The sequence below is a fragment of the Osmerus eperlanus genome, chromosome 26, assembly GCF_963692335.1.
Source record: "Osmerus eperlanus chromosome 26, fOsmEpe2.1, whole genome shotgun sequence".
Lineage (NCBI taxonomy): Eukaryota > Metazoa > Chordata > Actinopteri > Osmeriformes > Osmeridae > Osmerus > Osmerus eperlanus.
Window position 1 is genome coordinate 9,481,933 of NC_085043.1, and position 17,141 is coordinate 9,499,073.

The 17,141-nt window shown below is 53.0% G+C and overlaps 1 protein-coding gene across 1 annotated transcript; it reads left to right on the forward strand.

Moving 5' to 3' along the window:
- The first annotated feature begins 1,221 nt into the window (after nt 1-1,221).
- Nucleotides 1,222-15,077, forward strand: ivns1abpa (influenza virus NS1A binding protein a). The gene is made up of 15 exons (XM_062452184.1): nt 1,222-1,381; nt 6,376-6,667; nt 6,869-7,003; nt 7,283-7,452; nt 7,590-7,665; nt 7,867-8,040; nt 10,342-10,467; nt 12,036-12,143; nt 12,485-12,620; nt 12,997-13,212; nt 13,561-13,682; nt 13,922-14,048; nt 14,162-14,293; nt 14,412-14,585; nt 14,796-15,077. The coding sequence occupies exons 3-15, from the start codon at nt 6,893-6,895 to the stop codon at nt 15,053-15,055; spliced, it is 1,932 nt and encodes a 643-aa protein (XP_062308168.1). The 5' UTR covers nt 1,222-1,381; nt 6,376-6,667; nt 6,869-6,892; the 3' UTR covers nt 15,056-15,077.
- The last annotated feature ends 2,064 nt before the right edge of the window (nt 15,078-17,141 follow it).

Consider the following 17,141-nt stretch of genomic DNA (forward strand, 5'->3'; position numbering starts at 1 on the left):
ATTGGGTAAAATTGGGTAAACACAACGATGGTTCGTTATGAACCTTTGGGTCATGTGACCCGAAGGCAGCACGAGGGTTAAGGTTACCTTTCCTATAAAACAGGTCTATAGCTTTCTCTTTTATTAAACAAACTAAATGGCCTTATGTTATTTCTCTTGTTTACACAACGGCATGTCATTTCTGTCCCCCCCCCCCCCCCCCCCCCCCCAAAAGCTGTAAACCAGCTAGGGGAAACACTGTGCCACATGCCAGGGTCAGCGCTGTCATACCTGAAATATTCATACCGTCCTCATCAGGACACATCTGACAAAGTCCTGCGAACATTTTGTGATGGTGAAGGGGAGGTGGGGGGGTAGAAGTTAGATAAAAAGAGATTCAAGGGTGAGTAAGGGAGATTGTGAGCACTCTTGCCACAGTCTATGACTATCTATGAAACGTACAAATGTACAGTTTTGCTCGATAATTGTCTGGCACAGTACATCTTCTGAGATAGATGCTGACCTGAAAAGGTCAAAAATTGAACCCAGGACCTTCTTGCCTTCTTGCACTGAGCCACCGTATCACTACAAACACCAAACCACAAAAACGTTCCGGAAGGTTCTAGAGGTTTCTAGTATGAAGCTACAGGCTGGGCTCTCTAACCCACGTGGAGTACATTATCTGTGGCACGGTAGTGATTCTGATCCATTTATCTAATTAGCGTTTCACTGAGGTAGTAGTAAGCTGTCTCAGTCAGGCAGGGATCTTAGGGCCTCCGAGATGACGTCAAATTAGTGGTGAGCGAAGCTGAGCAAGGCTGAGCAAGGATGTTCTTTCGTTAAGAGAAGAGACCCTCAAGCTATTTATATGAAGGTGAAGTATGTCAGTTACTTTGAGCACTAAAATGAACACGTCTTGTATGCTCATACAGCCTACATTTGAGGTAGGCTTCACAATCATGGTCTTATCTTGACAATAATTCAAATTGAGGATGACTCATTTTCTAACCTGGTGTGAAAACAAAACGTCACTAGAATAGGCCCTCAATACTAAAGTAGAATTCTGCTAATATGAGAGAAAATACTTAATAATAAAAAGCAGAGATACTACAATCGCTAAAACTGCTTCTGAAAGTGACCTACCATGTCAGCAGTAGAGCTAACCCCGCCTTTAGACCGGCGCAGACCGACCTACATACGTCACTGGCTGCGTGATCGCTTTTGTTGAGCACGCGCTGCTGAAGCCTCGTCACTTGCTAGTACACGCTCGTGAGTACCGGGGACCCGCGAGAGGAGAAAGAAACCGAACCGTGTTAATCGCGTCGCAGTTCGCCGTTCCCACACCCACAACTCTGAATTTACATCAAATATGTCTACTACCACCTGTTGTCAAAAACCCCAGGTAAGAGTTTGTGAATAATATTCTGAATAATGTGTACTAAACGTTAAGATGAGGGAAGGATTGTGGCGCGCTACGTAACATAGACAGATAGGGGTTGATTTGGTGTTTCATGGCGTAAGCCTCGACAAATGTATTTGTCGAGTAGCTATGTATTTATATTTATACTTGGCAATATGCTTTGACACTTAATCAGAGTTGCCTTGTCTTAAGATTGTCACCTGTTCTGGAATTTCTATGCTAACTATATAGCTTTCGAGCAACAGTAGTAACGGGGCGTAGCTGAATGAAGTGTATGCAACGATTGCACGAGGAATGACATGTTCGTATTCATTGCCACATAGCTAGTTACGGTAACGGCTATGGTGTCGCGGATGCACGTACTGCCACGATATACAAACCGGGTCAACGACACGAACGACAATAGTCTGCAGTACACAGCCAGGTACTTACAAGGTTTTTAATGGCTGTTTAGCCCGCCAGCTAAGCGCGTGGTCCAGCTCATATAAAGCGGGTTGAACAGTAGCGGCTAACTGAGCTAGCGCGCCACATAGCTTCATTGTGTGCTTTTTGAACTGTCATTGCAATGTCGGTCGACCTAAGCAGTTCGGCGTTCTCTTAGCAGCTGACCTACTTCGTGAATACCGGGCAGACATTAGCCCGTGCCGTGGGCTCAAGACTGGCTGGCGCTGGCACAGGGCGCTTCTTAAAACGATAGTTGTTTAGGTAGATAAGCCAAGGAACGGAAAAATGCTTGAGACTTTATCTCCCTGTAGTTGGCACTCCATGTTATACTAACCCACCTCCCCGAGTTTCAACCTTGGCGTTAACCCCCCCCCACCCCTCCCACCACCTAAATGTGCCTAATGTTTATTGATACCTTTAATTCAGTATCACACTTCCTTTTTAACTCGCATAACAGTCGCCTGCTAGCTATATAACCCAGACAACATTTAACCATAAAACACGACTAATCTTAATAAGATAAACAGCTTGTTGGATGTTTGCGCCAAGGGCTTTAGAATGTCACCTCCGTGTGGTTCCCGGTTCCTTCCTTCCTCTGGCTGCCGGCCCCCGCATCAGTACCTCCACGGCCATTTCACACGTTGACACTAAAGGGGGAAATCCGCTTGTTCGGCCGTCAGCATCGAAGCTTCTGATACTTGAGGGTCAGGTGCAAATAGACTGATTCAGGGAGGATGACTCATTGTGATTCGGCCATTTCCACTGTTATTATCTACGGGCCCGCTTTGCCACTGCCCTGCAAGGAGCGATAGGTGGATTCTCAAACCCCACGTCCTGATCCTTAATGAGCGCCGATATTTCTCGTCCTTGTTGCGCAGTTTTGGTTCCTAATTATCATGAGGCAGACAACAGGTATCTTCCTGCTTTCAAAATGTATGGAAATTCCCTCACCACTCTGTATTTTGTACAAAAGGCCTTCAAAACGTATGGCCCGCAGCTTCAATTAGTACATTGCACTACAGAGCCAATCTCGGCCTCATTTCACCATGCCGCGCTGTGGAACAGACTATCCGGTTATCATCATTGTGTTTGACCAGTCAAATAGAAACGGACGACACGTTGAAACAAAGTAATCTATTTTGATGGATCTTTCTCTCTGCTCTCTTTCCATGTCTGGCTTTCTCTTTTTTTGTGTCCCTTCATGTCTGTCTAATTCGAAATATTATTAATATTGTCACTCACATTTCTTTACTGTATTTGGTGTGACTTCATCTATCGGTCTTTGTGCCTGTGCATTGTAATCACAATGAGTGCTTTACGGACATTTGGATATCGATCTTGTTTGCAGGAATACTAGTTTCTGTTTCCTGTCTCTATACACAGCTCCCTTGTCAATCTGGAGAGTTATCAAATCTCAGCTCACCACTATTGGAGGGGGGGGGGAGAGTCAGTCGTCTGTAAAATTGCATGATTAGTATTCTGTTAACCTTTAATCTCAGGGAGAGTTTATCGTTTATCACGAGAGGGGGGGGGGAGTGATGTGTCTTTTGCTAAAGGTGTGCAACTTACTTAAAGACATTACTTTAATTCACTCCCATCATGGGTCAGTCAGCATGCAGTCTGAATTCAGTCAGGTCTGGAAAGAGGCAGTCTGTGACGGGAATAGAAAAGACCTGTGGGTGGGGGAAGGGCAGTGGGGGTGGAGGTGTAGATGGGAGGAGTGAGTGAGGGGGGGGATCAGGGGGAAGGGAATGTGGTGGGGGTGGAGGAGTAGAGGGGGATGGGAGGGGGCGGAGGAGTAGAGAGGGGGGGTTGAAGTAGAGAGGGTAGAGGAGGGGGGGAAGGGCAGTGGGGGTGGAGGTGTAGATGGGAGGAGTGAGTGAGGGGGGGGGATCAGGGGGAAGGGAATGTGGTGGGGGTGGAGGAGTAGAGGGGGATGGGAGGGGGCGGAGGAGTAGAGAGGGGGGGTTGAAGTAGAGAGGGTAGAGGAGGGGGGGAGAGGGGGGTGTAGGGGGAGGGGAGGAGGCTGCTAAGTGAAGCCCCGGAGCGGGGGAGGAGAGGATGGGGAAGTAAGTAGAGGGTGGGGGTGGAGGAGGAGCAGAGGCGGGGGAAACATTCTAAGTGGAGCCCCGGAGGAGGAGGGCCAACTTAAAGGTGCTAGCCAATGAAGCGTTCAGTGGGGAGCGTCCCTTCTCCCTTCAGATGTTACGTAAAACGGCAAACAAAACTAGGACAGCTAACATCTGCAAATGGCTGGTCGTAGCGGCAGTGCTGTGCACACGGGAACACAATAAGGTCTTTTATTCAGCTATTTCTAGCATGTGCCAGCACCCACCCGCACATGCCGTCGTTAGCCAGCACTACCCAGTTCTGCCGGCGTAGCACACCACACACACAGATTGTTCCGATTTCAATGTGTGTGACACGCCTCTGTGAAGTCATGTGACAAGCAGTTATTTTCCATCTCCTGTGCAATGCATTTCTTTCCCGTATTTCCTTTAATTTCAGAGTTCGGCATCGCCCACACCAGCCCTCCCCACCCACCCACCGCACATTTTGTCCTTACTCCTCTACCTCTGTTTCCCTCCCTACATTTCTCATGATCTTGTGTAATACTTGCACGCGATTGAACAATTCCCTCCTGATACTTTTTGTCAGACGTACAGAGCAGGCCGCAGAGGCTGTCTGTGCTTATTCTCTTAACCAGGCGTGGTTAAGCTTCCGGGGGTCGTCTGCTATGCTAACTTACGAACGCTGCCTGTGATTGGCAGGCTGGTTTAGATGTGTGGTAATGTTGTCATGACTGGAGCTATTGATTTGTTTCAGTTCTGTGGAAAATAAAGCGGCCCTAAGGGTTGTGAACTAGAAACTGAAATAGCAGTTGCGTTTCCCTTCTAACGCTCGCAGGCCCACAAACACGTACATGCGCTCTCGGTTTGACGCTGATTATAATTTTTTTTACCGTCTGGACAAGGTGTCCTAGAGATAAAAAAAAAAAAAAAAGGCCTCATAACTGTCCTTCACACTTGGCCTTGGGTTGAAAAGATTTTGCGTGCGTCTAAAATTCAACGGCTGTACTCCCTGATTGGATGGAAACGGTCATTATTTCCAGCTGCAACAAAAAAGTCTGTCTTTTCACAAGGCTGTCCCTTCACGACAGCTGATACTGGTTACAAGTGGGACAAATCGGCCTGCGATTGCAGGTCAGAAAGCAGATATAAGGCCGTCCTGTATCGTTTCACACGTACATTGTCAACTATATTTTAATGTGAGTTACTGTAAAAAGCATCTTGGTTGAGGGCCCTGCTAGTGTAACAAGAGATGGATGCATCTACACACTGACTCCTTGGATTTATCTCTGTGGTTCAAGATTAGCTAGTGGGAGGCTTGCTAGCTGTGTCTTACCTCACCACAACAGAATAACACTTCATTTATCACCCCGCACACACTCTGACTATATTCCCCTCGCGTGTGTCTGTTGGACAGCTCCAGTCTCCCATGCCACGCATTCCAGGGAGAAATTAAGGTTGTTATTCCGTTTAATTCCTCCATGACACAGGGCAATCGAGACCTCTTAGTCACTTATTATTCTCTCTCTCACACACTCACACGAACACACACTCAAGTTTCAGATGAGATGCTTGTGATATGCCACTTGTTACTGCTCCATGTGCATTGCGTGCACACTAGAAAAATAATGCTGGCAGCTCTGTGTAATGAATTAGAAGCTCAGGCGCCTGTCCCAACACACACACACACACACACACACAAGCCAGATTTCTAAAGAACTCGTTGCAAATGGCATGTGGATTGGATTTCAGACTGATGCAGCTGTTGCTGTTTCTCCCCTCCGTACCTCCCCCTCCACATGTGGGAAGGGAAGAGCAATCAAATGGTTGGAATCCCTGTCATTTATTACCCCCCCCCACACCTCCTGCCCTGCCCTTTTTGGTACCCTAGTGAGAGTGACCTGACCAAAGAGTCAAGAGATCGGGGGTTAGCATGGCCAGCGTGACAAGATTTTTTTTCTTCCCTAAAATCTCCTAGCTAGACAGGCTACCGTGGAGGAATTGAGATTATCGTTGTGGGTGTGGACAGTTGTGGGTGTGCTTCCTGGGCAGCTGTGATTGGTTGATGGCCCTGAGCAATTGGGCTTGCCTCTAGGGCTGGGGAGAGGAGAGGATTGAGCCGGATTAGGCAGTCCTTGGTCACACGTGGCTAAAATGGGAAACTGGGAGGGTGGGCAGGGCCTTGGGTCAGTTACCACACTAAAGGGCTGGAAGACTCCGGAAAAGACCGGAAAATCCAGAATGAAATGGAGGAGAGGTAGTAGAGGGGAAAGGGGAAGGGAGGTTTAACGCGAGCGACTATTTTAGTAATGGGTGACTGTGACATGGCATCAGTTAGACTGATGGGCCTCCTACCAGTCTAAAAATACTGTACTAATATTAGCTTGATATTTCTTGTTGTGCTTCCTTTTTTAAACTTCGACTGAAATGACTTAATTTACTTTTTCTCTCTCTCTTCTCCAGGTTATAATGCACGACCAACACAGAAAAAGTTTGACTCTATAGCCATAGGCATCCCGAGGACTTGATTACAGTCGCTTCAAGCCTGATAGTTTGCATCGGTGCGACTGCCCTCCCCCCTCCGTTCTCACCCGTCTGGTTGCCTGGCGTTGCTTCCGACTCCCCCCCCCCCCCCTCAGCTAGTTAAGAGGACTTGAGTTCCCTTGTAATCTCCGTCTGCCTCTCGGTCTCTTCCTTCGGTTCCTGCTCTACTGTCGCCAGTAGCTCTCTCCGGACTTACGTCATACACTATTAGGTAAGGCCATCACTAATGCATGGGGTAGATTATATATGCGCTCACACAATGCACATGCACCTAATCTAAATCCTCCGTCGTGATTATTAATTGATGAAAGCAGCAGTTGGGAAATGTCACTCTGCATCTTTGACAAATACCCCGTTGGGACTGGTAATCTTTTATTGAATTATTTCCCCCCCCCCCCCCCCATCCCTCCAGGATTTTCCTCCAAATTCAGCGAAAATGATTCCCAACGGTTTTCTGATCTTCGAGGACGAGACTTTCCTGGACTCCACTGTGGCCAAGATGAACGCCCTGAGAAAGAGTGGACAGTTCTGTGACGTCAGACTGCAGGTGAACCCCCTCCCTTCCACCCACCCAACCTCCCTCCCCCTTCCACCCTCCCTTCCTCTCCTCCCCCGCTCGACCTCAGACCAGAATGTCCAACGTCTATCTGTTGTACCGGAAGTAGTCCCATATCTCACGCCAACAGTGTATCCCTACGCCAAGCGGGCAGCACCCTTCCTGGGTTATTCTATACGCACAGCCATTTGATTTCGTAGAAAGGTGACCGTCCTAGCACCTTCCCCGAGGCGCCTCTAGCTCGACCTTTGACCCCGTCTTGTGTCGCAGGTGTGCGGTCACGAGCTGATGGCTCACCGTGCCGTGTTGGCGTGCTGCAGCCCCTACCTGTTTGAGGTGTTCAACAGCGACATCGAGCCCCACGGGGTGTCTCACGTCACCTTCGAGGACCTGGACCCAGAGGCTGTGGAAGTCCTGCTCAACTACGCCTACACTGCCCAGTGAGTAGCCCCCACCCCCCGTGACCTTTCACCCCCCCGTGACCTTTCACCCCCCTGCCCTCTGACCCCTCAGGCACACCGGTGAGTCGTGTCAGATCTCTTTGTCATTCTCTCGCTGTTGTCGCGGTGTTTTCCAGGTTGAAGGCAGACAAGGAGTTGGTTAAGGAGGTCTACTCTGCGGCCAAAAGGTTCAAGATGGAGCGCGTCAAACAGGTAGGACGACCTTGCCCTAAAACCCAAGACCTTTAATTAAAGACGAACCCAGTACAACTCTAACCTTATCCCGCTCTAAGCTTGTACCGCCCTAAAGTGGCAACGGGTTAGACCTGAAAAGGTTTTGGCATCGTACAAGGTTAAGAGCGGTAAAGGGTTAAACCTCAAACCACCTAACGTTTCTCCCGTCTGGTCGGGCAGATCTGTGGCGACTACCTGCTCACCAAGATGGACTCCCAGAGCGCCATCTCTTTCCGCAACTTCGCCAGCTGCATGGGAGACGGCCGCGTCCTGGCCAAGGTGGACGCCTACATCCAGGAACACCTTCTGGAAGTTTCCGAGCAGGAGGATTTCCTGAAACTCCCCCGGCTCAAGGTGAGCCCCCATCCCCCCCCCCCCGGTCCACTTCCAACTGTCACTAACTGTCACCCGCCTCAAGGTGAGCCCCCATCCCCCCCCCCCCGGTCCACTTCCAACTGTCACTAACTGTCACCCGCCTCAAGGTGAGCCCCCATCCCCCCCCCCCGGTCCACTTCCAACTGTCACTAACTGTCACCCGCCTCAAGGTGAGCCCCCATCCCCCCCCCCCCGGTCCACTTCCAACTGTCACTAACTGTCACCCGCCTCAAGGTGAGCCCCCATCCCCCCCCCCGGTCCACTTCCAACTGTCACTAACTGTCACCCGCCTCAAGGTGAGCCCCCATCCCCCCCCCCCCGGTCCACTTCCAACTGTCACTAACTGTCACCCGCCTCAAGGTGAGCCCCCATCCCCCCCCCCGGTCCACTTCCAACTGTCACTAACTGTCACCCGCCTCAAGGTGAGCCCCCATCCCCCCCCCCCCGGTCCACTTCCAACTGTCACTAACTGTCACCCGCCTCAAGGTGAGCCCCCATCCCCCCCCCCCCCCCCGGTCCACTTCCAACTGTCACTAACTGTCACCCGCCTCAAGGTGAGCCCCCATCCCCCCCCCCCCCCCGGTCCACTTCCAACTGTCACTAACTGTCACCCGCCTCAAGGTGAGCCCCCATCCCCCCCCCCCGGTCCACTTCCAACTGTCACTAACTGTCACCCGCCTCAAGGTGAGCCCCCATCCCCCCCCCCCCCCCCGGTCCACTTCCAACTGTCACTAACTGTCACCCGCCTCAAGGTGAGCCCCCATCCCCCCCCCCCGGTCCACTTCCAACTGTCACTAACTGTCACCCGCCTCAAGGTGAGCCCCCATCCCCCCCCCCCGGTCCACTTCCAACTGTCACTAACTGTCACCCGCCTCAAGGTGAGCCCCCATCCCCCCCCCCCCGGTCCACTTCCAACTGTCACTAACTGTCACCCGCCTCAAGGTGAGCCCCCACCCCCCCCCCCCCGGTCCACTTCCAACTGTCACTAACTGTCACCCGCCTCAAGGTGAGCCCCCATCCCCCCCCCCCCCCCCCGGTCCACTTCCAACTGTCACTAACTGTCACCCGCCTCAAGGTGAGCCCCCATCCCCCCCCCCCGGTCCACTTCCAACTGTCACTAACTGTCACCCGCCTCAAGGTGAGCCCCCATCCCCCCCCCCCCCCCCCCGGTCCACTTCCAACTGTCACTAACTGTCACCCGCCTCAAGGTGAGCCCCCATCCCCCCCCCCCGGTCCACTTCCAACTGTCACTAACTGTCACCCGCCTCAAGGTGAGCCCCCATCCCCCCCCCCCCCCCCCCGGTCCACTTCCAACTGTCACTAACTGTCACCCGCCTCAAGGTGAGCCCCCATCCCCCCCCCCCCCCCGGTCCACTTCCAACTGTCACTAACTGTCACCCGCCTCAAGGTGAGCCCCCACCCCCCCCCCCCCCCCCCCGGTCCACTTCCAACTGTCACTAACTGTCACCCGCCTCAAGGTGAGCCCCCATCCCCCCCCCCCCCCCCGGTCCACTTCTAACTGTCACCCGCCTCAAGGTGAGCCCCCATCCCCCCCCCCCGGTCCACTTCCAACTGTCACTAACTGTCACCCGCCTCAAGGTGAGCCCCCATCCCCCCCCCCCCCGGTCCACTTCCAACTGTCACTAACTGTCACCCGCCTCAAGGTGAGCCCCCATCCCCCCCCCCCCGGTCCACTTCCAACTGTCACTAACTGTCACCCGCCTCAAGGTGAGCCCCCATCCCCCCCCCCGGTCCACTTCCAACTGTCACTAACTGTCACCCGCCTCAAGGTGAGCCCCCATCCCCCCCCCCCCCCCGGTCCACTTCCAACTGTCACTAACTGTCACCCGCCTCAAGGTGAGCCCCCATCCCCCCCCCCCCCCGGTCCACTTCCAACTGTCACTAACTGTCACCCGCCTCAAGGTGAGCCCCCATCCCCCCCCCCCGGTCCACTTCCAACTGTCACTAACTGTCACCCGCCTCAAGGTGAGCCCCCATCCCCCCCCCCCGGTCCACTTCCAACTGTCACTAACTGTCACCCGCCTCAAGGTGAGCCCCCATCCCCCCCCCCGGTCCACTTCCAACTGTCACTAACTGTCACCCGCCTCAAGGTGAGCCCCCATCCCCCCCCCCCCCCGGTCCACTTCCAACTGTCACTAACTGTCACCCGGCTCGAGATGAGAAATCCTCTGCACGGGCTCAGGCTGTTTGGACATCCTGGCTCGATTTGTTTTTTAACCCCCGCTCTGCTCCCTGTTGGCCGTGTGTGTGTGTTTACAGTTAGAAGTAATGCTGGAAGACAACCTGTCCTTGCCCAGTAACGGCAAGCTGTACTCCAAAGTGCTCAGCTGGGTCCAGCGCAGCCTGTCGGAGAACGGAGACCACATGGACAGGCTGATGGAAGAGGTCAGTACCGCTGCTCCACCTCTCCTCCCCCTCGCCCCGCACACCACCTCAACACTCCTCCCTGTCTCTTTCCTTCCCTCTGAGATTGAGAGGTTTGCTCCGTGTGGGGGTCTGTGGAGACGAGTCACCACGTTCTAGGACTGTTTGTTTTCTTTCTCGTTAAGTTACGCAGTAGACACTGTCCCTGGCCCATACTGCGAGCTAGAGGTGAGCAGAAAGACACGAGGAGACGTGACCAGTTTCCTGTTTTGCTGTCCGTCCATCCGTCTCCCCTCCCCCCCCTCTTCTATGATTGGGTGCATGGTTGATGATGGCTCCACCCACCCGGTGGCATTGGTCCTTCCTCTTGTCACTCAAAGAGGCTGAGGTCTTGCCCCCCTCCCACCCTCCTCCTCTTTTTTGCTGCTTCACTGATGCCTTTCTCTCGTTCGTGTGTGTGTGTGTGTGTGTTGGACCAGCCCTCTGGTACTAACGACTGTTCCTCCCCGTTGATTTATTTCTCCTTTAGGTTTATTAGCAGCAGCAGGAGACGAAACTGAAGAACCAAGACTGAACCACCAGGGTAAAGAGAGAGAGAGAGAGAGAGAGAGAGAGAGAGAAAAGAGGGGCGAGAGAGGGAGGATTGAAGCAGCCCCCTCTCTCGCCAAAACAACATCGAAACTGAGCTCCCATCTGTCAGTGACACACACACACACACATTTACGTGTTAAAATTCACATAGAAACCCCTCAAATCTGTTCATGGTACATATGAATGGAATGCAAATACTTGAAACCCTCCACATCCATGTATTGATACACGGTGATATCTACTGATTAATAGTGTGGCTGCTTTACTCATAACTCATTCCTATATCACATGCTCAGTATCTATACATCATAGCACACCTCAGTGGAGCACAGATTGGCTTCTCAACAGGACTCTCTCATTCATTGGAAAATACACTGGATTTCAAACCCTCCATCGTTTAACGGCCACGCAATGTAACGGGGACAAACGTAAAAAAAAAAAAGCATTGAGATGTTTCTTGCAGGATTCTCCATCTCTTAACAGTCCTGCATGCGTCTGGTCACACAACTTTTGCTTGTTTTTTTGGGGGTTTTTTTCAAACTTGATTAGCTCATTCCAACAGTTACTCGTTCCTTGTGTTTTGAAAACTTATGTATTGCTGCAGCCAATCCCCTTCCAGAGGTTTGAAGGTGATATCCAATCGGCAGCGGCGGTGAGACAGCGAGCTGAAAAGCCCCCCCCCCTCCTCCGCCTCCCTCTCTCCTGAAGACGTTTCAGATGCTGCTGCTGCTGCAGTCGTCTCCTTTCCCCCGCTCCTCCCCCACCCCCACTGCTCCTTTTCCAGGGGGGAGGGGGGGAGGGTGGGAGGCGGCTTCTACCTTGACCCTTTCAGTGTACCGCGCCTCATTTCTGTCTGTGTGTGTGTGTGTGTACAAAAAACCTCTCAGACGGACATCAGAAGCCCCCTTCCTTCACCCACCCACCGTGTTGCTGGGGCTCAGCTTTGTTGTTGCCATGGAGACAGCCACATGGTTGTTGTGTCGCTGTGTGTCTTCCAGGTGCAAACGCTGTACTACTCTGCCGACCACAAGCTGCTGGACGGGAGCCTGATGGAGGGCCAGACGGAGGTGTTCGCTGGGGATGAGGACCACCTCCAGTTTGTGCAGGTAACCAGGCCCGCGCTCTGCTAGTCTGCTGCAGGTTTCACCTGGGTCAGACCCCAGGGGTTAGGGTTAGACTGGGGGGGGGGGCTGACGGTTAGTGTGTGTGTGTGTGTAAGGGGGGTGTCTAGGGTTAGTGTGTGTGTTGGGGGTTAGTCTGTGTGTAAGGGGGGTGTCTAGGGTTAGTGTGTGTGTGTTGGGGGTTAGTCTGTGTGTAAGGGGGGTGTCTAGGGTTAGTGTGTGTGTGTTGGGGGTTAGTCTGTGTGTGTGTGTGTGTGTGTGTGTGTTGGAGGGTAGCGGGGCGGCTGCTGCCTGCAGGAGTCTGTATCTGTGCTGTGCTCTTGCAGAAGAACCCTCCCAGAGAGAGCAGAGCAGAGACGCAGAGACAGCTGAGCTGCAGCTCCTCCGACAGCCTGTCCCCCAACACCCCCCGCCAGCCCCGCCACAGAGAGTGGAAGTACATCGCCTCTGAGAAGACCACCAGTAAGTCTGTGTGTGTGCGTAGGTGCACATGTCCCTGTGTCATCTCTCTGAACTCAAAACCGCTGTTGAATGTTTACTTGGCACCAAGCCCGAGTAAACAAACGCTCCAATAAGGGAGTCAGATGGCTGAGCGGTTAGGGAACCGGGCTAGTAATCTCAAGGTTTCCAGTTCGATTCCCGTCCGTGCCAAATGACGTTGTGTCCTTGGGCAAGGCACTTCACCCTACTTGCCTCGGGGGAGAATGTCCCTGTACTTACTGTAAGTCACTCTGGATAAGAGCGTCTGCTAAATGACTAAATGTAAATGCAATAACCTCCAGTGTTCGTACTCGTAACTGGAGCAGAATGAGACTCACCTCCACCTGTTGCTCCCCAGACTGCACCTACCTGTGCCTGGCCGTGCTGGACGGGGTGCTGAGCGTGATCTTCCTTCACGGCCGCAGCAGCCCCCAGACATCCCCCTCGGCCACGCCCTGCCTGCTGAAGAGCCTGAGCTTCGAGGGCCAGCCCGAGGAGCAGCCTCTCTCGCCCATGCGTTACGCCCGCTCCGGCCTGGGCACCGCCGCGCTGCACGGGCGGCTCGTCGCCGCAGGTGAGCCCCTCCTCCTCTTCTCGTTACCGGTCACTTCCTGGCTGTTGAGTGTGTGTCCATTAGGGGTGGGGGGGGGAGAAAAAATCGATTCACATTTGAATCACGATTCAGTCTGCTAGTGATTCAGATTGATTCACAAATTTATGTGAATCGATTTATTTATGTACCTCACGATTCGATTCTTGGGGTGACGATTATTTCTGATAATTTTCAAAAAATCGTGAAACGATTTTTAATCGAATCGTGACCCCAAGAATCGAATCGTGAGGTACCAAAAGATTCCCACCCCTAGTGTCCATGTAGGCTGTGATCTGTCTCTGAAGCCCTCCCTGTCTGCGCTCCCTTTAGGAGGGTACAACCGGGAGGAGTGTCTGAGGACTGTGGAGTGTTACGACCCAAAAGACGACCGCTGGACCTTCATGGCCCCCATGCGGACCCCCAGGGCTCGCTTCCAGATGGCCGTGCTCATGGTGCGTTGTCCACAACCACCGTGTCGCCCGTCCTGTCGCCCTTCCTGTCTTCTACCTGTCGCCCTTCCTGTCTCCTGCCTGTCGCCCTTCCTGTCTCCTGCCTGTCGCCCTTCCTGTCTCCTGCCTGTCGCCCATCCTGTCTTCTGCCTGTCTTCTGCCTGTCGCCCATCCCGTCTTCTGCCTGTCGCCCATCCGGCTGGATAATAACTGGGCCCCGCCCCCTTTCTCTCCTCTCATAGGGTCAGCTCTACGTGATGGGCGGCTCCAACGGCCACTCAGATGAGCTGAGCTGCGGGGAGACGTACGATCCGCACACCGACGAGTGGGCTCAGGTGCCAGAGCTCCGGACCAACCGCTGCAACGCAGGTAAGGAAAACGCCACCCCCCGATTGGCCGATGGGTGAATGCGTAAACTGCCGATTGGCTCGCTGTGGAAGGTGTGAGCCGTCTGTGAATGGCTCCTCTCTCTCTCTCCCCAGGTGTCTGCGCCTTGAACAACAAGCTGTTTGTTGTGGGAGGATCCGACCCCTGCGGGCAGAAGGGTCTGAAGAACTGTGACGCCTTTGACCCTGTGAGCAAGACCTGGAACAACTGTGCCCCCCTCAACATCAGTAAGTGTCTCTCTCTCTGTCTCTCTGTCTCTGACACACACACACACGCAGGTAATACCAATATCTGAGGCAGTCTTTTCATCCAGACCTGACACTGTGAATTTGTTTCGTCTCCCAGGGCGGCACCAGGCGGCGGTGTGCGAGCTGGAAGGTTTCATGTACGTGATCGGAGGGGCGGAGTCGTGGAACTGCCTGAACACTGTGGAGCGCTACAACCCTGAGAACAACACCTGGACCCTCATCGCCCCCATGAACGTGGCCCGCAGGGGGGCCGGGGTGGCTGTCTACGCAGGTAGGAGCCCCCGTCCAGGACAGGGGGGCTTGGGGGGGTGGACAGGGGGGCTGGGAAGGGGGGTAGACGGTATGGTTCAGTCTTCAGGCTACGTGACTATATCCATCAGAGTTCAGGTTCTGTCTGATTCCAGTTCTTCTACATTGGGGGAAACACGCAGCCTGGAAGTGCAGATTGTTCTCATCCCATCTCCTCCCTGTTCACTCGCAGGCAAACTGTTTGTGGTGGGCGGTTTCGATGGGTCCCACGCGCTGCGCTGCGTGGAGGTGTACGACCCCGCCCGGAACGAGTGGAGGATGCTGGGAAGCATGACGTCGGCGCGCAGCAACGCGGGCGTGGCCGTGCTGGGAGACGTGATCTGCGCCGTGGGCGGCTTCGACGGGAACGACTTCCTGAACACCGTGGAGGTGTACGACCCCGAGGCGGACGATTGGAGCAGCCTGGCGGAGGCGCTCTGCCCCTCCGCCTGAGGGAGGGAGGGTGGAGGAGGGAGGGAGGAGGGAGGGTGGAGGAGGGAGGGAGGAGGAGGGAGGGTGGAGGAGGGAGGGAGGAGGAGGGAGGGAGGAGGAGGGAGGGTGGAGGAGGGAGGGAGGAGGAGGGAGGGTGGAGGAGGGAGGGAGGAGGGAGGGTGGAGGAGGGAGGGTGGAGGAGGGAGGGTGGAGGAGGGAGGGTGGAGGAGGGAGGGAGGAGGAGGGAGGGTGGAGGAGGGAGGGTGGAGGAGGGAGGGAGGAGGGAGAGTTACAGGGGCACCTTTCCCAAACTAACAGGCTTAGTGACGTAATCGTGTTTTGTGATGTTCTGTGCGTGAGCAGGGGTGGGAGGGTCTAGGGGTATTGATTTGGGCATCTTGAGGGGTCTTCAGTGAAGACTGGCTTATTTTGGGAGGGGGGGGGGGGGAGGGAAGGTTGCCGAAAGCAACTTGACGCCTTTGCATATTGCATACGATATTTCTTTTGTGCTGTATATATTGTTTGTTTTCCTCATTTTGTCTTAAGAATGCCAACATTTAATACACATTAACGGCTTTTTGGTTTTCGTTTTTTGATGGGTTTCAAGGGTTTTCGATAAAGGCTACTGACTTGGGTAATCCTAAAATGATTCTGGACCGAACGGTCTCGATTTGTGAGATACTGGAAAACGTTGGGTTGAATTGATTTAAGAAAGTGATTCAGAATATGATTCTTTTAAACCGTTTTTTTTTTTTTTTTTTTGCTCACACATTTCAACGATCTGTGGTTTGAAGCCTTACTCAGCAGGAGGTTGCCTCAAGGCTTACCGTGTCATTCAACTAAAGCTGGATTGCTTTTCGAATCTTTAATGATGGCCTTTTTTATATTTTTATACACTGCAGATTTACCAATAGATAAAAGGTATGGAATGCACATGGCGGTGAAGTCATGAAATGAAACAGTGCCAGTTTTAGTATCGCATTTTTAGTGCTCACACGCACAACTGCTTCTGCTAACCAAATCTTTTGTTACTGCAGTTTGGACTACTTATTGTAGATGTTGTTTACCGAATAGATTTTTTGTTTTTATTTTTTTTTGTGCTGGGTGTAAAAAAAAAAAAAAAAAGAATCACAAAAATAATAATTGGCATTTAGTTCTCGGGGGGGTGTGGGGGTAACACAATCACGTGGGATACATTCTGTATCACATTTGTAAGGTCACATTTCTTAACTAATAAACCATTTCAACCTGAAATTTCAATTTTTCTGTCTTTTTCTCCCAGTGAATGATTAGTCTTGGTGTTCGAGGGAGACCCTAAAGAGTAGGACGATCATTATAGACTGAGATCAACCTGAGAACCAGGACAGTTATCTCCCCTCCCAGTCCTGGTTCCACCAGCTCCTCTCTGCTCTGTGGCACATGGGATCTTAGTGGGAGATAATGGTCATCCCTGCTTATCAGGCTCACGACTCCCGTAAGCTTCCTCTCATAGTGGAGGTAGTCCCTGGTGGAAACTAAGTCGTTTGTGTGTGACATTAAGCGTCTAAATGGGGAGAGATTACACCAAGATCACCTGCAGTCCCGAGGGAGTCATTCTGGGTCACCGCTGCCCAGGGTCTCGTCACACACGTCCATCAAAGCCCTCTGATCCGCCCTTCCTCCCCTGTTCACTAGAACGGGGCCGTCACCCGTCAATCATCCAGGGGCCGGAATTAGGCCACAGTGTAAGCAGGGGGGGGGGGGCAAAACTGGAATGCCGGGTCACTTCCTGTGTGGTTTTTAGGTCATGGCGGTTCAACGACACGCGTCACCTTGACCTGCTCACGAGGACACCCTCCTTCCCTCCCCCTTCCACCCTCCCCCTTCCCCTTCCCTTAATCCCGGCCTGCCAGCTACGACAGCACCTCACCTGCCCTCTAATCCACTTCCCCGCCTCAGCCGGCAGGCGGGCTGAACAGGGCCTCTGTAGGAAGGAGCTACGCTTCCTTCCCAGAATGTGAGGGAAGCATAGGGGTCAGATGGCTGAGCGGTGGGAGTCGGGCTCTTAATCAGAAGGTTTTTGGTTCGATTCCCGGCAGTGCAAAATGACGTTGTGTCCTTGGGCAAG

What these genes read in the sequence shown, in the direction of transcription:
- ivns1abpa (XM_062452184.1), top strand. Translation starts at nt 6,893, where the DNA reads ATGATTCCCAACGGTTTTCTGATCTTCGAGGACGAGACTTTCCTGGAC. An exon ending in CGCCTCTGAGAAGACCACCA is followed by an intron (nt 12,621 to 12,996) that starts GTAAGTCTGTGT and finishes GTTGCTCCCCAG; the next exon opens with ACTGCACCTACCTGTGCCTG. An exon ending in CTGTGCCCCCCTCAACATCA is followed by an intron (nt 14,294 to 14,411) that starts GTAAGTGTCTCT and finishes TTCGTCTCCCAG; the next exon opens with GGCGGCACCAGGCGGCGGTG.